The sequence below is a fragment of the Equus przewalskii genome, chromosome 12, assembly GCF_037783145.1.
Source record: "Equus przewalskii isolate Varuska chromosome 12, EquPr2, whole genome shotgun sequence".
Lineage (NCBI taxonomy): Eukaryota > Metazoa > Chordata > Mammalia > Perissodactyla > Equidae > Equus > Equus przewalskii.
This window is the reverse complement of record NC_091842.1, coordinates 41333401-41353413: the sequence shown is the minus strand read 5'-3', so window position 1 is coordinate 41353413 and position 20013 is coordinate 41333401. Positions and strand designations below refer to the sequence as shown.

Below are 20013 nucleotides of genomic sequence, written 5' to 3'. Positions count from 1 at the left end.
CAGAGAGAGCTGGGCTGCACCATCAAGTGCTCGGCTTCCCATCTCAAGCTAGGAGTCCTCCTGTCCACGGGGCCAGTGACGGAAAGGCCCTTCCAACGGGAACAAGGTTTGGCTGTGCTGTTTCAGAAATAACACAACAGACTAGGGGTCACGTGCTATCTTGAAAGGTGCTTCTATGTTACAGACACCATCACCGCAAATGAGGGCCTTGTTCCAGGCAACTTAATCTCCATGTTGCTCTTTCCACTCTGGCCTCATTCTTCAATACTTTTTCTACTCTTCGGAGATTGAAATCTGATGAATGCTCTTGGGAAGAACTGAATTCTCTCAGGACAGAGAAGCCACTTGTAGACAGCCCTTGATTGAAATGCTTTTTTTTTTTTAAGATTTTATTTATTTCCTTCTTCTCCCCAAGGCCCCCCAGTACATAGTTGTGTATTTTTAGTTGTGGGTCCTTCCAGTTGTGGCACGTGGGATGCCACCCCAGCATGGCTTGATAAGCGGTGCCGTGTCAGTGCCCAGGATCCGAACCAGCGAAACCCTGGGCTGCTGCAGCGGAGTACGCGAACCCAATCACTTGGCCACGAGGCCGGCCCCTGAAATCTTCTTTTAGAGCAATTTTAATTGTGTTTTCACTATACTGTTTTGAATGTTTATTATCCAAACTTTTTCTGTTTGGTAGCAGTTATTCCCAGAAAGACAGGTATTCCAAATATTTAGCAACTGCACAACTTTTGACTAGCAAGTGTCCAGAACACTTTTAAAATAAATCAAAACAACTAAATAACACCCCAAGAGGCTCCACCACTGCAGAGGCCGAGAGCTGAGCTCATCTGCTCCCCATGCCCAGCTGTGCTGCAGCAAAACAAACCTGCTGTGCATACAATGTGCCAGGTGCGTCCTGGCATCTGCAGGTGTAACAACGTTGCATTGAGTGAAAAGACTGTGAAACACACCATAATGTAGTCACAGAAGACTTAATGATTCGTAGAATCCCATTTTGTAGGAGAAGAGAGACACAAAGAAAGTCCAGAATCTAAGAGGCGTGCACATCCCTTTGAGACCTCAGGGAACAAAATTCTCACCTTTTGATGAGCTTGATGGATCTGAAAGCTTCGTCCATGTCTCCGACGGTGACGAAGAAGCTGAAGTTGAGCACGGCGTCCCGAGTGGGCTTGTCACAGTCCTCCAGCCCCACGAAGTCTCGCAGGGGTCTCCTGCCCACCAGCTGGGGGATGCGGTGGTACCCTGAATCCACCTGGTCCTCTCTGTCTGCTTCTCCTGGCTGAGGGACAAAAGGTACTGCTTATTCGTCAATTCACATAAAGCTAACGCCTACACTAAGTCTCTTCCTCAAAACGTGTATCAGCAATGGGGGTCCCTCTGCAGACAGACATGGATATTCAGCAACAGGCCCTGCTCAGTGCAAGGAGAGTCTGTCATCATTCCAAGTCATCAGAGCTGTGGCTCTGGTTTCAGACAGCAGATGAATGAGGTGGTCTGTGCAGGAGCCCGTCTTTCAGGCTCTAAGGCACTAATGCCAACATTTCAACAGTTAAAAATGGCTATGAAAATTCCCACCTCCCAGGTTTGTTTTGTAAAGTAGAGTCTTTACTGTCTAGTCAGACACATGTACATATGCACAAAGTCTTAAAATTAAGTAAGCCCAGCATGATTCAGGCAGAACTTTCCAAAGCGAGCACCTGGATCAGTGGTGTGCCGTCCCCTGCACCGGTGCTTCTCAGAAGGGCCGTCAGCTGGTGCAGGGCTCCCCAGACAGACGCGAGCAGAGGAAAAGCACCCTATGCTCCCAGCACGAGTGCGATTTTATAGCGTGGGCTGGCCTCCTGAGGCCTTTTGATACCTGGCACCTTGAGATACAACCTCCTGAGGGGGCGACACCCTCATCATCCTCAAATGTCAGATCCCTTCCTCCCTGCTGGGTGCTGCTCTCTGCTCACATGCCCCACCGCTCTCCTCTGGGCTGGAGCCCACACCCACCACCCTCTGTGCTTTGCATCATCTTCTTTCCCTCTGCAGCTTCATTTCTCCAATGCACATGCTCCCCTGTGTAAAGGCGGGTCGTGATCCACCCTCCTTGGACCCAGCGCCCCCAGCAAGTCACCGGTCTTGTATCTGCTGGTCCTCGGTGACTTCTTCGAGGCTAGCTTCCACCCCTTGACCCCAGCTGAGGCCCCAGCAGCTCTTCCATCTCACTGCTCCTTCTGAAGTTCACCTGCGGTCCCCAACTTCAGAGGGCACTTGACTTGGGCCTTGAAACACTGCTAGGATTTGTGAGACACAGCTGTGGATGGTGAGACCCTTCCACGCACAGAGCAGAGCATAAACAAAGGCCCTGCGGCAGCCCATGTCCAGGGCAGCTTAAATTAAGGGGTGGGGGCCGTGTGTAGGTTGGGTCACACCAGGCAGGAGGCCGAGTGTGCAGAGTTTGGACTGACTTGGCGTTGAGTGGGAAACCTTCAGAAAATGTGCACACACAAAATCGACTGGGGGAGTTGCTGCCTGTTGTCTTAACAAAGCACAGGGCAGAGGCCTGACCTCCATCAGCCTTGCTGTGGATGTGATAGTGAGTTCTAATCAGAACGCTGCACGCTGTGAGCACTCTCGGGAAGTCTCACAGAAACAAGGCACCCGTGGGTTGTGCTTCACCATGCCACCTGCCCCACTCACTCGCCTCCGCTCTCGGTTTGGATCCTTGTCACAGCTCTGTGAGGGAGGGACTGAGCTACGTGCCCCCATCACACGCAGGAGCTGGGGACCCAGGGCAGTCTGACTGTCATCCACACCCTCGAGTGTGAGGACAGGGAACCTCTGGGACGCTGGCCCGAGGGACCTGAATACAGGTCAGTAATCTGAAGAAGGGAAGCTTTTAAAGAAACACAACATTTTATGGCTAGAGGTCAAATTAATAAGATTTCCCATATTACAAATGCAGGTAAAGGAACTATTTCCTGCACCACAGACATTGGGTGACAGACGGTTCATGCCATCCGTGGAGCCAGGACGAGAACTCTGCTGAGCGACGTGCGCCTGCCGCTCCAGTAAAGACAGCTGACACAGGCTCAGGCTCCCGACCAACCTGGCCAAAGCGGCTCTGCAAGCAGGTGCAGAGTCAGCGCCCCGAAGGTGACGGGTGCTAAGGGGGGAGCCGTACTTGCCATGTCATTTCACACGCCTCCTCTCCGGGACAACCACAAGAGGGGGTGCAGAGGGAGACGAGGGAGAGAGAGAAGGAAAGGACGCACAAACGTGCATGAGAAACCTAAGTCCAGGACGTGAAAATCACGGGGGAAACTCAACAGAAAGAATTTAAAGGCTCTTTCACAACTTTTTGAGTTCTCAAATCAAAGAGAAATGAAAATGCATAAGGAGCACTAAATAAGAATGAAACTAAAAAAAAAATGTCAGTCTTGTGGTACAAATCCATTTAAAATGAGGGAATTATTCTATGGGCATCGACAGAGCTCCGGGACTCCAGAATCTGGAATCACATGAACTTGTTTCCGATCGTCACAAAGGTGACTCGGTTTTAACACAAGTAAAGGTGCAGGGCACCAACTGCTCACTGTGCCAACCTCCAGTGGCCACGCCATGTTGTTTTATGTGGTGAACTAGGGAAAACGTTACCCCATCATGCCCAGATTGTTGTTTTCAACACGTACACCATTACACATGAAGTTCCAGCAGAGCCTTAGAGCCAGAGACCCACACACACTAGTCAGATAATGTTCACAAATCACGGAGCAGCCAGGGAGCACAGAGCAAGGGCCACGGAGATGAGGAGACCAAGTTCAGGGAAGGCAAGTAAGTTGTCCAAAATAACCCAGCGGGGGTGTGCCTGTGTGTGCCAAAAACGACCCCGTCTATCACGTGCTAAAACCCGCCCGTGTAGATAATGTGCACACACATGGGTAAGTACAGAAACCTCCTGGAAGGTGACATGCGAGGCTGGTCCCTGTGGCCATCTCTGGGATGGGACTCTGGAGATCCTCTTTGGTCTTTATTTCTTGTTTCTAAATTCCCTACAGTGGATACAGGACTAGATAATTTGCAAAAGGTAGCTAGAATAAAAAAAGACAAGAGGAAAGCTGAAGGGCATGGTGCCTTCAGGGGAAATCTGGGAGGACGCTTCCTGTGAGGACAACTTTGTCCTGAGAGCAAAGCCATATCTGGTAATTCTCCTAACTTGGGACACCTCACATTTGCTAGAATTTTAGGAGACAAATGAGAGCAGATGGTCTGCCTTATTTAATGAGAGGTGAGTTGTGGCAGCCCGAGGGCACACTCCCACCGCAGCCACTGCAGCTCCTTGGTGCGGCCAGGAGGACTGCCTCCCACCCCCCACACCCCTCACTCGCACCTTTCTTGTGAAGTAGTAATGGGGCACTTCAATTCCCAGAAGAGTCTGGAAGGTGGGAGGCTGGGGGAAGCTCTCCTGAAGCAAGAAGCCGTGCTCTTCAGAAATGAAGAAGGACAGAATCAATACGTCCGCCTGGGAAAGGGGAAATGTTCTGTTTTTAATTCATTGATATACTTTTCTATTTTGCATCTAATTCCTATCTTTGTTGCTAAGATATTTACATAAAACACAGAGAAAACAGAGGGCCAAGCACACTCTTACACCGAGAATCTGCTTTCCTCCCCAGGACATGTGGCACCCACACCGGTCTCCACTGCAATCTGCTGCACTCTGGAAAAACTGATACATCCTCTGGAAGGATGCACCTCATTAGCTTTGAGAACCACTAGACCCTTCTCACTGCCTGATTTTCTCGTAGCAAAGACTAATCATTCCTACCAGAGTTGGTGAATGAAACTCAAAAGAGCTCAGTTTTAAAAGTTACCGCCTGGGGCCGGCCCTGTGGCCAGCCCTGTGGCCGAGTGGTTAAGTTTATGTACTCTGCTTCGGCAGCCCAGGGTTTCCCCGGTTCAAATCCTGGGTGCAGACATGGTACCGCTCATCAAGCTATGCTGAGGCGGCATCCCGCATGCCACAACTAGAAGGACCCACAACTAAAAAAACCCCACACAACTATGTACCGGGGGGCTTAGGGAGATAAAACGAAAAAAGTTGGTAGACAATATAAAAATTTAAAAAAAGAAAGATACTCCCTTCCATTTTTAAAAATCTGATTTAAAAATCAACAAGGGCAATGATGACAAAAAGACTCTCTCTTCTGCTTTCCTGGTACAGGGAAGACACACGAGGAGGCTTGGTTCTCTCGGCACCCTGTTGCATGTGATTCGGAGCAGCAGCCTCACCCACAGTCCCTTTGAACGGGAAACAGACAGGAGGCCGAGGGTGCCAGGGCCTCCCCTTGCGCGTGAATTCTTACCATTTCTCATCTTCCTCACCAAGACCAAAGGGCTACCTGATCAAGCTGCCAGGAAGCGCCCTTCACACGTGCACTCCCTCATCCTTCACTCCTTACCAATTTGCAGGTCCTTACTGCTTGCCTAGACTTGTCACCAGGCCCTCTACCTTGAAGAAAATTCCTCTGGCCATGTCTTCGCTTCTCCCACTCCAATGAGAGAGATGCCACCTCAATACATTTTACCACTCAGTGTTTTGGAACCAAGGACCGGCCTGGCTTCTGAGAATCTCAGGGTGTGGTCACTGCTGATAATCTTGGGGCCCAAACTCTTACCTTCCCGGAAGGAAATTCCTTTGGTGGGAGACAAGCCCCCTGAAGTTACAGGGCTGGCTGTCCTTGCTGACTTACTGAGGGCCCTACCTAGAAGCCCCTCTTGGAACAAGGTGGGTCAGAGAGGCACGGCAGACTGCTGGGCTTCCCAGGGAACACCGGATGCCCCGCAGCACACAAGTCTTGAGAAGTGTCAGACTCCCGGCCCCTTCAGAGGGAGACGGGGCCCAGAGAGTCGTCAGTGTAGGGCAGGCGGCCCTGCAGAGCTGGGGAGTGTGGTGGCGAGAGTGGAGGGCAGTGACCGATGCGAGAAGGCCGCTGCAGTGGCAATCGACCTTGTTGGAGGAAATGAATGAGGAGTCGGCATGCTGCCTCTGCAGCTCAGTGCAGGAGGTACTCCCATCAAGGGATTCGTTCATATTAACTGTTTCAGTACAGGGCTCTGCCCTCGAGAGAAACAACACGTGACAGCTGAGATAAGGAGAACTGAAGTAGACAGGGTGAGTCAGACCCGACAGAAAGGGTGGGGCCGCCCCCTGGTACAAACCCAGAGCGGAGAGAGGGACGGCATGCCTCCTACAGAGGATGCTCTGCTCTGCGGGAATGAATTTCTCAACAGCTTTCCTATAAACCAAGGTCCTGAGCCCATGTCTAAAGTCCCCACGCGTCTAAGCACAACCGCGTCGCAGCGACTGTGGTACCAAGGGGCCTGCGCCATCCTCGGCGTGTGGCTTCTTGTCTGTGGGCAGCAGCTGGGCTCCCGGCACCTCCCGCACAGCTTCGCACACGAACAGCCTGGGCTCGCTCTGATCCCAGAAATGGCTCACGGGAATGAGATTGGTCAGTCTCTCATCTGCAAAGGCGTGGCTCCTGAAAGAGAAAGACCCATCCTGAATACTGAGAAGAGTGTTCCTGCTTTCAACCTCCGAAACACAATCAGGGTCTCCATTTCTCTGGCTGCCCAGCTTGCACCATCTTCTTGCACCACATTGCGATGCCGCCTGTCTGATTATGGTCTTTCAGATTTAAAATTGGTTGAAAGAGTCCTAGTGGAGTCTAGTTGGAGAGAGACAGAATATGATGCTTCGCCTCTGGAGGTCCCATGGAAAGTCCCCACGGCCTTTCCCAGGACCAGCGGGCAGACCTCACAGCGGGATGGTGCCCCCTGCTGGGTGGTTTCGCTGTGGCCCAGCGGTCAGGGCTGGGGTTCCCATCCCAGCCGTGACCCTGTGTGCTGTGTTGCATTTACCCCTGGTCTCTCCCACCTCTAAAAGTCTGTGTTGCACAGGCCCAGACTGGAATGCATTACTGTAGGAGACAAAATGGGTCGAGTGGCAAAGAATGGATCAGATCCCAAAAGAGGGCAGGCATCTGACAGAAGACTCAGTCTCATTTGACCACCACCTGGAGGAAGGTGACAAGTCAGAGCACGGGGACCCGACCCTGCAGGAAACCAGCAGCCCTCACAGATGTCACCATGCCCAACACGTCCTGTTCCAGGACTGAGCCGAAGGCAGGGCGGGAGATACGCTTGGAGGTGTAGACGGATGCATTTATTGGGTACCCACTGAGTGCCAGGGGTAGTGCAGGACTGGCCTGGTGAGGGGGCGGGTGGACACAAGGACGCAACTCAGAGGCTCCCCAGCTTCCTGAGAAGTAAAAGCATGACTCTGAGAGACATTCAAAACAAGCAGGACTGGGGATTAGAGGCAGGGAGAGCGGGATGAAAGGCGAGGTTGGCTCTGTTGTTTTGGACCAGGTGACCAAGGAGAGGGGTGTGGGCGAGAATGGGCATCAGGGAGCAAGGCTGAAGGAGGGTGGATTTCTGAGGTGACGGCAAGACACTCAAGGGACATTCCGAAGACACAGAAGTGGAGCTAAATGAGGTGAGAAGTGAAGACGAATGTGTTCAGGTGGGGCCACTAGCACGTGCGAGCTATAGCCACCAGGTGAAAGACAGTTCTGGAAAAGGATTCCGAGGCAAAGAGAGGTGGGAACGTGTGGGTGAGGCTGCACGGGGAAGCAGGGCTGTAGAGGAGCTGAGGCACCGGTGCCCGCATCCCTGTCAGTGCTGCCCTCCCGTGGGCACCGTCGACCCAGGCTCTTCTGCTCTGCATTTACCGCTGATACATCTGACCGGGCGCGGCCACGCTGCTGCCACAGTGACAGCGTGGAGTCAACCCCTGCGTCCTTCTGAGCAGTTCCTTTTGCCTCACGCGTCACTCGACACAGAACCAAACGAGAACTGTAGGTGGAACAGTACAAGCACTGGAGTCCTACGGAGATTTCTTGGTGGTAGAAGGAACTACAAATATAGTCACATGAACTCCCTAAGACAATTATTTTTTCTAGAGATACATTCTCTACCAAGACAGACATTCCCTGCCACTAGAGACGCTGGCAGGTCTGAGGTTCACCGCACTCCTCTCCACCCTGTGATTCGGGCCATTTTTGTATACACTGCAGCCTTTCCAGAAGCTCAAATTTCTACCCAATAATTCCAGAACCTTAGAACCTGGAAAACAGAGATTAAAGACTCAGATCTGTCCCAGCCGCCCTAGGGTGTCCCGGTTTCCCTTCTTGTTTTTACTGCTAGTAACTGCTGAGGTCTTCTGAAGTTTAAAGTATGACTCTGCCAACAACCTGCCTAAAAGCTGACAAGTGACCGAGCATCGTTTATCAACAATAGTCTTCGCAAACCCAGTCTTACTTCTTAGTCTCCTGCCCATTGAAGGACAATGTCTCTCTCCGATCAATCTGTCCTGTCTTGAAGTCAAGGATGGTCACCGTGTCCATTTCCACGTCATAGAAGCAGATTTTAGAATCAGGGCTGTTGTCAGCCTAGGGGAAGAGAAAACCGGAGAGCTCACAGTGACCACGTTTGAGAAAAACATGTCCCGGTGCTAACAACCCACAGGCCAGCGTACTTCCAGCATTCATAATTTGAACATCAACTTACCCTCATCCCACTGAACTGGTTATTGAATTACCATTCTATAATTTCAGAGAATTGAAAACAAATCCTAAAAAATTGTGAAGATCGACAATAACTGTCTAGCTGTTCTCAATATCGATTTGTGTGTGATGTCATCTTAGCTAAGGTGGATTAATCATGGGAACAAGAAGAATCTGGATTCTGATAAACCAGTTCTTGCACAGGTGAGTAAAAACAAAGTAAACTCCATAAAGATGGAGGACAGCTGGGCATGCACACCTCAGGGCTGGCATGTGAGATGGAGAACTGTCCACGGTAAAAAAGGATGGGATCGGGAGCCTTCGGCAGCACTCCCTGGGCAGGGAAAAGATCAGCTTCTGCATCCTGCTTCTCAGCACTGCTGCAGAGTGGAGCTTCTGGGAGCTTTCAAAGATAGTGGTTGTACATGCATGTCCACAGCAGCATCATTCACAACAGCCAAAGCGGAAGCAATCCAAACGTCCCTCAATGGATGAATGGATAATCAAAAACCAGTAAGTCCATACTGTGGAATATTACTCAGCCACAAAAAGGAATGAAGCACTGACATAGGTTACAATGTGGATGAACCTTGAAAATGCTTCGCTGAGTAAAAGAAGCCAGGCACAAAAGGCGATATATTGTATGATTCTATCTCCATGAAATGTCCAGAACAGGCAAATCCATAGAGACAGAAAAGCAGGTGAGGGTTGTCAGGCACTTGTGCAGGAGACAATGGGGAGTGACTGATGATAGGGACAGGGCCTCCTTTTTGGGTGATGAAAACGTTCTGGAAATAGATAGAGGTGCTGGTTGACAATACTCTGTCTCAAGTGCCACTGAATTGTTCACTTTAAAATGGTTATTTTTATGTTACGTGAGTTTCACCTCAATTAAAAAAAACAATTTTAACAAAAATATATGTTAGCACAGAGCCCCTTGGCCTCTGGTAACTGCAGGAAATGTTTCAGTGGTGGAGGGAGACATGTTCAGCCAACTGCCTGTGCCCCACCGAGGCCGAGCAGCTGGGGGAGCTCCTAGGGCCAGCCTGTGGGTCCTTTGTGTGTCTAGCTCCTAAAACTGCACCTAAAAGCTGCCCTTCGTGTTGAAATTGCAAAAGAAATGCCTGCTGAATTGAAAGGAAAAAGAGAATCTTGGTTTCCATCTCTGAGATTCTGATTAAGCTGCTCTGCGGTAGTTTAGGCATCTGAGAAACTGTTCCGCAGCCATCTTGAAGACAATATTGAATGCTTTTCAAGGACCGCGTTGCCCCTCTTCTGGGACTCTTCTCCTGAAGCTACTGTGTGTGCTCAGCACCCCACCCCCACAGCCATTTTCTTTCATTCAATCCACGGGCGTCTCAGCCACTGTGCCATGGGGTCAGGGCCAGGAGCCTGGATGGCAGCCACAGCACAGCCACCACGTCCCTGAACAAGGAAGCTGTCTCAGTCTCCTCGCTGACCAAACCAGGAAGCGTGAGGTGCCAGATGCCACCCCTACTATCGCTACCAATATCCTCAGAGCTCATAACCTCTCATCTCTTTCTTTTTGATCCTGGCACAGTAAAGGAATGTGTGTGCAAGCACACACAACAGAAACAGAAAACGGAACTGCCCGGTTGCCAGAGGCAACGAATGCCAAGAACTTTAGGTTAGATTGTTAGAAGTGTTATTCCAGCAGATATGGGAACGGCGAATGAGATGCGAGTGCTTTAAAAAAGAAAGACAAGAAAATGAAGATCTGCCAAAATTTTAGACAAAATACTGAAAGCTTAAGAGCAGTGGAAGAAATTACAAATTAAAATCATCAATAGATTTGACTACATAGAAATATAACTTCTAGTCCTCATAATTCCATAAGCAAAATGAAAAATAATGATCTGGGAGAAACCCCTGCAGCACGTGAGGTGGGCAGGGTGCCTTTCCTTACTCCCCTCAGTCTCTGCACCCCAGACCCTGTCAATGAGCATGAGGGTTGCACGGGCCCCATCTGTCCTGCCCTCGCCCCCCTGGGAGTGCAACGGGGCTGGGGAGCAGGGGCTATTCTTCATGGCAAGCTCCCTTATGCTAGTTGGCCTTTTTCTTTTCTTGATTTTTTCTTTTACCAGGGGCCAGGATTCCCAAGGCGAGGAGAGGCGGGTGCCAACCCCTGCTCTATCCCGCCAGCAGCCTGTGCTGCCCCCACCCTCTTCCTTTTCCTCAGCCTCTTCCCATCAGGGTTAACCTCCCTCACCTCACTCCGCTCTTGAGAATCAGGCCTCCAAAGCCAGTGGTCACTGCACGGTCCCCACTTCGCACCTGCATTCACTGCCAGCACCACAGAAATGGCCCTCCTGTGCCACGAGGCCCGGTGCCATGTCCTGGGATGCTCTCCCCACCACCTGTGAGCCCCGTTTCTGTTCCTGTGCATGTATATCCTGACACTGCCCCAGCTGCTGAACCAGTGAATGACATGGGACTGCCCGCCCTGCAGTGCTTGACCATCCCCCACACCTCCTCAGCTGCCTCCCACCTCCCTGGCTGCACTGCATCCTTGGCCTTGCCAGATCCCATCTTGGTCCTCAGGCTGGCAGTGGTGGCTCTTTTCCTCCCCAGGATACCATCTCTGGGCCAAGGACGCCACCTCCAGGCAGACCTCCTTCTGAGACCCAAGCTTGTGTCTTTAACTGCCCAGTCACCGGCTCGTAGATGCCTCAAACTCATCACATTGAAACAGGCCTCCCCACCCTCCCTAAAAAAGCTCCTCACCTGGTTTCCTTCCCCCTTCCCCAGTTGCGAGGGTTAGAACCAGCCCCGGCACTTCCTTGCCCCACGGCCGGTCAATCCCCAAACCCTGGGGGCGGTGGTGATGGGCACCAAGGGGACCTGCACCCCTCCCCCCTTAACCCACCAACGTCTAGAAACAATCTCAGAAGGGTGCTACGATGTCAGGCTCCTGCCTCTACCCCTGTGTCAAGGTCGGCCCTGTGTGATGGCCCACCAATCGCGCCCCTCTGCCAGCGAAGGCAGATCCTCGGCGCAGGCAGGCTCCTGCTGACAGGCCCGTGTTCTGGGTGCCTTGGCTGGGCTGCTCCCCTGCTGCACCCTCGCCTGGCGATTTCATAGCTTGGCTCAACCATCACCATCACTTCCTCCCCGGCCTTCCTGGCAATGATTCTACCTGCTACTCGCTCTCCCAGCACTGCACACCTCTCCTCCCAGCTCCCCCCAGCATCGCAAAAAAGCACTCATTTGCCCCACTCTCTGACTGATGTCTGCCGTCCACAGGGGAGGGGCTGAGTCCTCTGTCTGACCCATCGCCTTGAATCTACAGTGCCCAGCAAAGTGCCTGGTACACGGAGGGCAATCAACGATCAACTCTTCAATGAATCAATGAATGAATGAATGAGCATGAACAAATGAATCAGAAAGCAAACAAACGAATGCCCACGTCACCTCCCCTTCAGACCCTTACCATGGGGCTGTCACTGGCCTCCTTCACGCCCCCGCCACTCTGTCACTCCACTCCTCCAGGCATGAGGCTCAAGTGACATTCAACAGCCCTCGTCACCCTCCTCGTGCCAAGAGAATTTAGTTGGGAGATGAAGAGACAGAAAAGAGGAGAGCTGAGGGGCTCTGTGAAGCACCACTGCTTCCCGTGAAACAAAACACGAAGAAAGATGGGGACACGAGGGCTGCGTAGCGGGGAGGGCAAGGGCAGCACAGGAGGAGAGGGCAGGAGCAGGCAGCGGGGAGGATGACGAAGGGGCTGACCAGAGAGGCTGGGACACGAAGACGCAGACGGGAGTGGACTGGAAAGTCATGTGAAGGTGGCCCAGCCAGAAAGGCAGAGCAATCCCGTGAGCGCTGCGGGAGCCTCGAGGGAGGAGGTGGAGGAGGGGCAGAGGCGGGCTCACCTTGCTGAGGAGGATGCTGATCTTGCTGCCATTGGCATTACATCGCAGCGACGCCATGCCCCCTGCACCGGGCACCAGCTCAGCCAGGCTCTTGCAGTTGCAGTGCACTTTCGCCTCCCTGCACGGGGAACACAGGGTCTCAGTGCAAACCAGGGCCACCTCTGTGCACAGCTGCCACTCAGCATTCCCGGCGGGCGGCAGGTTGAGGACCTGAAACCTTGGTTCCCGGGACTCTGAGTTCCGCTTGGCCCAGCTGCTCGCTCCCTGGAGGTCATGCGCCAAGCTCAGGCTACTGGGTGTGTTTTCACTTTTAATTTGGAAATTTTTTTCTTTATTGGGGTATAACTGACATATAACATTATACAGTTTCAGGTGCACGACATAATGCTTTGATATTTGTGTGGCTGAGTTTTTCAAATTCTCCTGTTTTTATGAATAAATATGAATATGGGTTTGCACCCCCTTCCTGTTCTAACACAGAAGGTGGCTCACCAAAAACGCTGCCCCGCACCCTGCACCCTGCACTTGCCCTCACAGCAGGTTTCAGTGATCCTTCCTTCCGCTAGCCTCTGCTACAGTTGCAGTTTTCCATGTGTGAATTAACCACATATATGTAACTAGTGCCCTGATGGCCCTGCTAGTTTGTTGCCATTACAAACAGTACTGCATGTGCAGGGGTAGCTCAGGATGGTTTTTTTACTTTTCTTTTTAATCCACATTCCCTCGGTTTTCCCCTAAAGTCCTCTCTCTGTCCCAGGATCCATCCAGGCCGCACACGACATTTAAATATCTCGTCTCCCTGGGCTCCTCTGGGCCAGGACAGTTTCTCAGGCTCCGGGCTCCTCCTGTGCACGTCCTGCCCTGGTCCTGGTGTCAGCCGTTCTCCAAGGAGCCAGGCTCCCATCCATGGAGGATGCCTCTAGGAGCGCAGGTCTGGGCACCGGGTGTGCCTGTCGCTCTTGGGGTGTCACCGCCTCGAGGCCCTCGGCCGACAGAGCGAGGGCTGTGTGCGAGCTCCCTGCTGTATGTGCACGGATCTGTCCACAGCTTTATGCAGATCCGTCTTTGTTGACATGAAGCTGAACACGACTTCAGACTCAAGTCTCCGGCTCTGATCCATCACCATGCGGATCATTCCGGCCTCCTCCCCTTATCTGCGACCTCTCACCCCTCTCCACCCACTGCCTGAATCCTGCACTTCTCACGTCCTGTGCGGCGGTGTGGGAACCGACCCCTGTCCCCTGCGGGATGAACTCCATCAACCAGAGCACAGAGCTGTGCCAGGTTTGCCCACAGTCTCACAGTTGCGCCCATTCCCATAGTGACGTAGGGTGGCCCCTTTGTTCCCACCCCTCCAGTGAGGCTGTCACCCACGGTGATCAGCTCGACTGTTCTGTCACCTTCTGCATTCCAGGCTGAGAGTCACTAACTTAAAAAATTTTAAAATTTGCATACCTTAAGGTTCACTTTGTGCTGTAAAGTTCTAAGGGTTTTGACAAATGCACAGTGTCACGTATCTATCACACAGAAAAGTTTCACCACCCTAAAAACTCCGCTGTGCTGCTCCCTTCCCCATCAAGCCAAGATGAAGAATTCAAGCTAAGACATAAGGCACTTCACAAAACTAAGTGGCACAGGGGCTGGCCCCGTGGCCGAGCGGTTAAGTTCGCGTGCTGCGCTGCAGGCGGCCCAGTGTTTCGTTGGTTCGAATCCTGGGCGCGGACATGGCACTGCTCATCAGGCCACACTGAGGTGCCATGAGGCCGCATGCCACAACTAGAAGGACCCACAAGGAAGAATATACAACTACATACCGGGGGGCTTTGGGGAGAAAAAGGAAAAAAAAAAAAAATCAACAAAACTAAGTGGCACGTTAATGCTGAAACGAGGACATAGACTGTTCTCTAGCTCTTATCCATCTGCTACCCACCACATGGTCTCCTGACTCACTTTCAAAACGTAACACTTTCATTTGGACAAAATTCTTACCTTCGGGAAAGATCAAAACTTTTAAAGTGAGCCAAGTCTGTCCCTACAACCAGGAAATTTCCACAGATGTCAAAGAAGCACGGATTCCCCTCCGTCTCGGAGAAAAGCAAGAGTTGCTTCACAGTTCCCTGAGGAAAAGGGAAGAACAAGGAAGTCAGGAAAGCAGCTTGTGCAGCATTCCACTTTTGTTACTAAACCTCCTTCACAGATAATCTCGTACACTCCACGCGCACACTCAACAAATGCTCCCGCTGGCTGAGTGTGTGCCCAGTGCTCACTGGATCTAAGGCAACATGGGGGAGTCCTCTGGTGCTTGGGGGTCTCTGGTGCTTACAGTCCAGAGGGGCAGACAGACGCAGCTAGGTCAACAAGCAAATATACACAAAACCTCAACAATCTGAGAAAGTGTTAGAGGTGACAAACAGGAAGCTAAAATGGAAAAATGCAAAGGGTGGTGACACGGCGCCTTCCAACTGCTCAGGTTCAAGAGGCCCTGTCTGCAGAGGCCTTATCTGAAAGCCCCTGATGTGGGTGGAGAGGCTGGCGAGGCAAAGGGATGGTAGTTACATCACGGGTATGTTCCATTTGTGAAAACTCGCTGAGCTGTATATATACTTACACATGACACACCTACTTTCCTGTATGTATGCCATACTTCACTAAAATGTTCGAGAAATAAGTCTTGTCTGGGGGCAACATTTAAACAGAGATTGAAGGAGCCAGCTATCTGAAGAGCCGCAGGCCAGCATTCCATGAAGACGCAGTGGTACGTACTGGAGCAGGAAAGGGCCGAGTGTGGTCCAGGAACCTGGAGGCCCCAGCAGCAGGAAGGGAAGTGCTACAGTGGGAGGAGTGTGCACCAAGGGTGGGCAAGTGAGCAGAGGCCAAGGGGTAGCAATAGTGCAGGCAAAGAGTTAGATAAAGAGGTAAAAGGTCAGATTTTGTTCAAAGTAAAGCTGGAAGACTCTGGAGGGTTTGGAATCGTGAACCGATTTCACATCATTTACATTTTAGAACGTCACGCCTACATTATCAGCACCTTGCAGAGTGACCACAGTCAGGCTGGGCAGAGCTCAGGCCTTGAGTCTCGCACACGGACTGACCTACTCCTCTAGTTGAGAGAGGCTCCTGGCTCAATTCTCAGTGCTCAGTGCTCTTCTGCACCCTGCATGCCACTAGATTGAGAGCAGCGAGGCAGATGCACACAGCTGAGGCACTGTGGGGCTAAGCCCAGTGGTGAGGCACAGTTCCAGTGCACAGGAGAGTGGGGAGGCAGGCTGGATGATGGGTAGGGTTCCAGAACTTAGTGGACTCCTAATTCTAAAGAGAGAGAGACTCCGAGAGCACGCGAGGAGGCAGGAACCCTCATAGCCTGTCTAGCAAACTCAGCGTAGGGAGATGAATGGCTGCCGGTGTGTGCGTGTGTGTGGATGGGGGGGGTGGGATTCCTAGCTGAGGAACCTGATCTTCATTTTGATGTACCTAATAGGAGCTTAATAAATGCTTGTGGAATGAGCAAACAGTGCTTGAATATAGGATCAAAAGAAGAACCACAAGGGATGGCCAATGGGCCAAGGGGTGACCCCATTCATGACGCCAGAGCGCCAGGGCAGAGGGTCCCAGCTCCTTTACTTGCCCTCTTCCTCTGCTGGCTCCTTGCTCACAGGGCCCCCAGGGTGTAAACCTGAACTCATCTTGCTCCTACACTGCTCCACGACCACCTTCACGTCGATGCATTCCAAATGCCCAAATCACTGCCTCAGAGCCCTGACCCAGCTCCTGACCTCCAGAACCCGTATTTCCAACGGGCTCTTGGCCATCTCTAAAGGATGTCCAGGACACCCCAAACCTGCTCTGCTTCTGTAGTTTCCATCTTAAGGCACCACGCTTAACCCAGACTCCCAAACTAGAAAGCTGGGGACGTCCTCAGTCCCTCCCTCTCTGTCACCTCCTGCTATCCAACTGCTCACCAAGCCGCTCACTACCAACTCACTCTTCCCTCCACTCTGCTCAGGCCTCACCCCTGCCCTCGGACCTCTCCTGTGACATCTCCTGCCTGACTTCACTGCTCACCAGCTCCCCTGTCTTTGCCACTTGGTAGACATAGAGGTTATCGTCCAGGAGAAAACAACACAAAACCAGGAAAAATCAAACCCCAGCGCACCCTCACCCGGGCGTCAAAACCCACTGTGTCTTCAGGGGAGGGTCCTCCCCTTCCCTCCTGTGCTGTCCCCTCGGTTGCAGCCTCCATCAGGTCTGGGCCGCCAGCCCCTTCCTGGCTGTGGCCTCTGTGCTATGAGCCCTCGAGTGCTGGCCCTGTTCCCCCCATCCCCCGCCGCTCTGGTGCCCTGTGCCGCCTGGAAGGCAGGCCTGGAGGGAGTGGAAGGTACGCCACAGCGCCCCGTGTCCTCTCGTGGTGGACACAACGAGCAAGGACAAGCATGGTTCGTGTGTCTCCATCTGCAGAGCAGGGGTGGTCTGGAGACACACTCCCGCCTTCAAAGACAGGAGAGCCGCGCACCCGCACGTCCTCACACTGGCACTACCTCCTAGTCACCACCCACACAAGCCTTCCAGCTAGAAAGCCAACAACCGACGTCCAGCTCCAGCCCATCTGTCGTCAGGGGCCTGGCTGGCGGGCTCCTCAGACACCTCCATGTTTTCCAGCAGGCTGGGCTACCCTTCCCAGCCGACCCTCGTCCTTCCCGTTTCCCAGCACGCTCATACCTCCTTCCCAGCAGGCCATGCACCCTTTCCCAGTATGCCTCTCTGCCTTTCCCAGTAGGTCATTCACCTTTTCCCAGCATGTTGATAGCCCTTTCCCACCATGCTCATAGTTCCTTCCCAGCAGACCACTGCTCTTTCCCAGCAGGCCATTGCTCTTTGCCAGCATGCTCATAGTTCCTTCCCAGCAGACCATTGCTCTTTCCCAGCATGCCTTTCTGCCTTTCCCAACAGGCCGTTCTTCCTTTCCCAGCAGGCTGTCGCCTCTTTCCAGCCCACCATTTGCCCCTTCCCAGCATGCTGTTCACCCCCCGCCCCACTGCAGTGCCCGCAGGTCATCTCTCTGCTGACACAGTTGCCTCCTTCATCTATCGGTAACACGGCCCTGCCCTGCCTGGGCCTCAGAGCCATGCCCCCATGCAACCAGGAAGGTGAGCTTTCTTTGCACAGGATGCCCTGCTGGGCTCTGGAAGCCTTGCATCCAGCCTCTCTGCCTCCCCTCCACCTCGAACAGGCTGAGGATCTCATGAGGCCAGCAGCTCCTTGGCCTGCACTTTCCCCCCAGAGGCCTCCCCTGTGGTACCTCCCACCCTAGTCCCGCTTTAGCGCACTCCTTCATTGTCTGAGCCCCTAGAAAGGAGAAGTCCAGGGCAGCTCCTCCAGGAACTCCCGAATGGGGCGGATGAGCAGCATGCAAGGGGCAAGGACATGTACCTGAGAAATCAAACACTGGATCCCAGAAAGAACTCAGAGCAGGATGCGGAAACCAGTAAGAGAAACTTCAAATAGATTAGAGTTGGGAAGGCCTGTAGGGGGAGCCCTCACCCCCCTCACACACTGTCAATTATAGCAAATAGGAACGGACAGGACACTTACATCTCTGCGGGAAGTACAACTACTTTACTACTGAAGGAAGATCTCTCCCCTCACCCAGCAGCAGCCCAGCCGATGAGCAGCCGTTGCCCCCTGATCGGTTCCTCTCCCCCAGTGGACTCTCCTTTAGAACAGCCCCTCCCTCTCCCTTTTTCTCTACAGAAGCAGCTCCCTCCTTTGTTCTCTGGATTCACCTGTTGCTCGCCATAGCATGCACATCCTGAATTGCAATTCTTTTGGCTATTCCCAAATAAACTCATTTTAAGAAAAAATATCAGGTAAATTTGCTTTTTAAGTTTGACAAGGACAAAGCAGTTGCACTGAGAGCTAAAAGCAGGCCGCTGACAGGCATTCTCAACCTGACCCAGAACACTGCTACATGGACTGGGCTGAATGGTGGCCCCTAAAAGATACGTCCACCTGGAACCTGTGAACGTGACCTTATTTGGAAAAAGGGCCTTTGCAGATGTAATTAAGTTAACGATCTCAAGAGAAGACCATGCTGGATTAGGGTAGGCCCTACATCCAAGGACAAGTGTCCTCATAAGACACAGAAGAGAGACACAGATACAGGGAGAAGGCCACAAGAAGATGGAGGCGGAGACCAGGGTGATGTGTCCACAAGTCAAGGAATGTCAAGGATTGCCTGCAGCCACCAGAAGCTAGAAGAATTCTCCCTCAGAGCCTCAGAAGAAGCCAAACCTGCCCACATCTGGATTTTGGACTTTTGGCCTCCTGAACTGTGAGAAGGTAAATTTCTATTGTTTTAAGCCACTCAGTCTGTGGTAATTTGTTATGGCAGGCTCAGGAAACTAATACACCATGTCAGCCTCCAGGTTCCAGCAAGTATGTGTGAGATGTGGGCAGGCAAGGGTTTCCTTACTCCACACCATCAGGAGGGAACAGAAGGCACGCATTACTCCCGTCCTGGGCTCACCCTCAGACACATCCAGGGAAAGGCTTGTCCAAAGATACTATGTCCTGAACTGATGGCCCCCGAACCCTCAAGATGCACAGCAAACATTTCCTCCCATTTCACAATTCCACGTACTCAAGGTCTAGTGATCTAGTCCTTTTCACTGCAAAATGTCCCTGTCCTACCTCCCAATTTCTGAAGTCACAACAGTCGCAGATGGAGCAGCTATCCCAGAATCCATTTTTACAACCCAGCACTTGTCGGGGGAATCTCATCTGGTTGGCTGAAGTCAATAATCAGGCTCTGGCTCATTTAAAGATGACATTTTAAACTCTGCTCTACTCGTCTGTATTGTCACAGCCCACTTGCTCTAGAACAGCGATTTACCTGCCAGGTTCGAACTTGAACTCGGTTTGGCTCCACTGTATAAACGTTTTCTTCGTGCATTGCTAACACTGGAGACTCACACAGGAAAGTACCTAAAAGGAAAGATGAACATGACGACAGCAGCAGCTAATCTTTCATGCTTCCTCAGAATTTAAGAAGCACCACCACACATATTCCCTAATTCGCTTTGGCCTTCACAGCAGCTTTGTGAGGGATGTGTTTTTTGCATCTTGCAGATGAGGAAAGCAAGACTCTGAGGCACGAGGAACTACCCAAGGCCACAGCTAGCAGTGACAGTTCGTGCAGGCTCCAGGCCTGGTGGAGGGACTCAGTGCTGGGCTCCCTGCCCTGCACCACTCACTAGCGGTGTCTCCTCTTTTCTCCCATCTGGTAGCTGGTACTTCCCGCAGCACAGCATCTGTGATGGCACAATTGTTTAAGCACATGTCTGCTAATCTTAGGTGAAACTGTGGAGGCCATTAGCCCTAGGCTCTGTCTGTAGACAGGTTCTTATCTAGTTAGAGAGATGATGACACACACAAAACAGAAAATATCTTAGCACCTGCTATGCTGTCCTATTGGAAGGATAAGAAGTTCATCATTATCCTTA

The 20013-nt window shown here is 52.1% G+C and overlaps 1 protein-coding gene across 3 annotated transcripts in view; it reads right to left on the bottom strand.

Annotated features, from left to right (window-relative positions):
• Nucleotides 1-20013, bottom strand: part of IFT140 (intraflagellar transport 140) — an 88940-nt gene that overhangs the window by 43768 nt on the left and 25159 nt on the right. For all 3 annotated transcript variants that reach the window (XM_070567052.1, XM_070567054.1, XM_070567053.1), the window contains exons 12-18: nt 19404-19495; nt 14504-14631; nt 12515-12632; nt 8377-8507; nt 6368-6536; nt 4382-4513; nt 1086-1285 (exon numbers count right to left, since the gene is read on the bottom strand). In XM_070567052.1, the coding sequence (XP_070423153.1) occupies nt 1086-1285; nt 4382-4513; nt 6368-6536; nt 8377-8507; nt 12515-12632; nt 14504-14631; nt 19404-19495 (970 nt within the window). The remainder of the gene's footprint in view (nt 1-1085; nt 1286-4381; nt 4514-6367; nt 6537-8376; nt 8508-12514; nt 12633-14503; nt 14632-19403; nt 19496-20013) is intronic.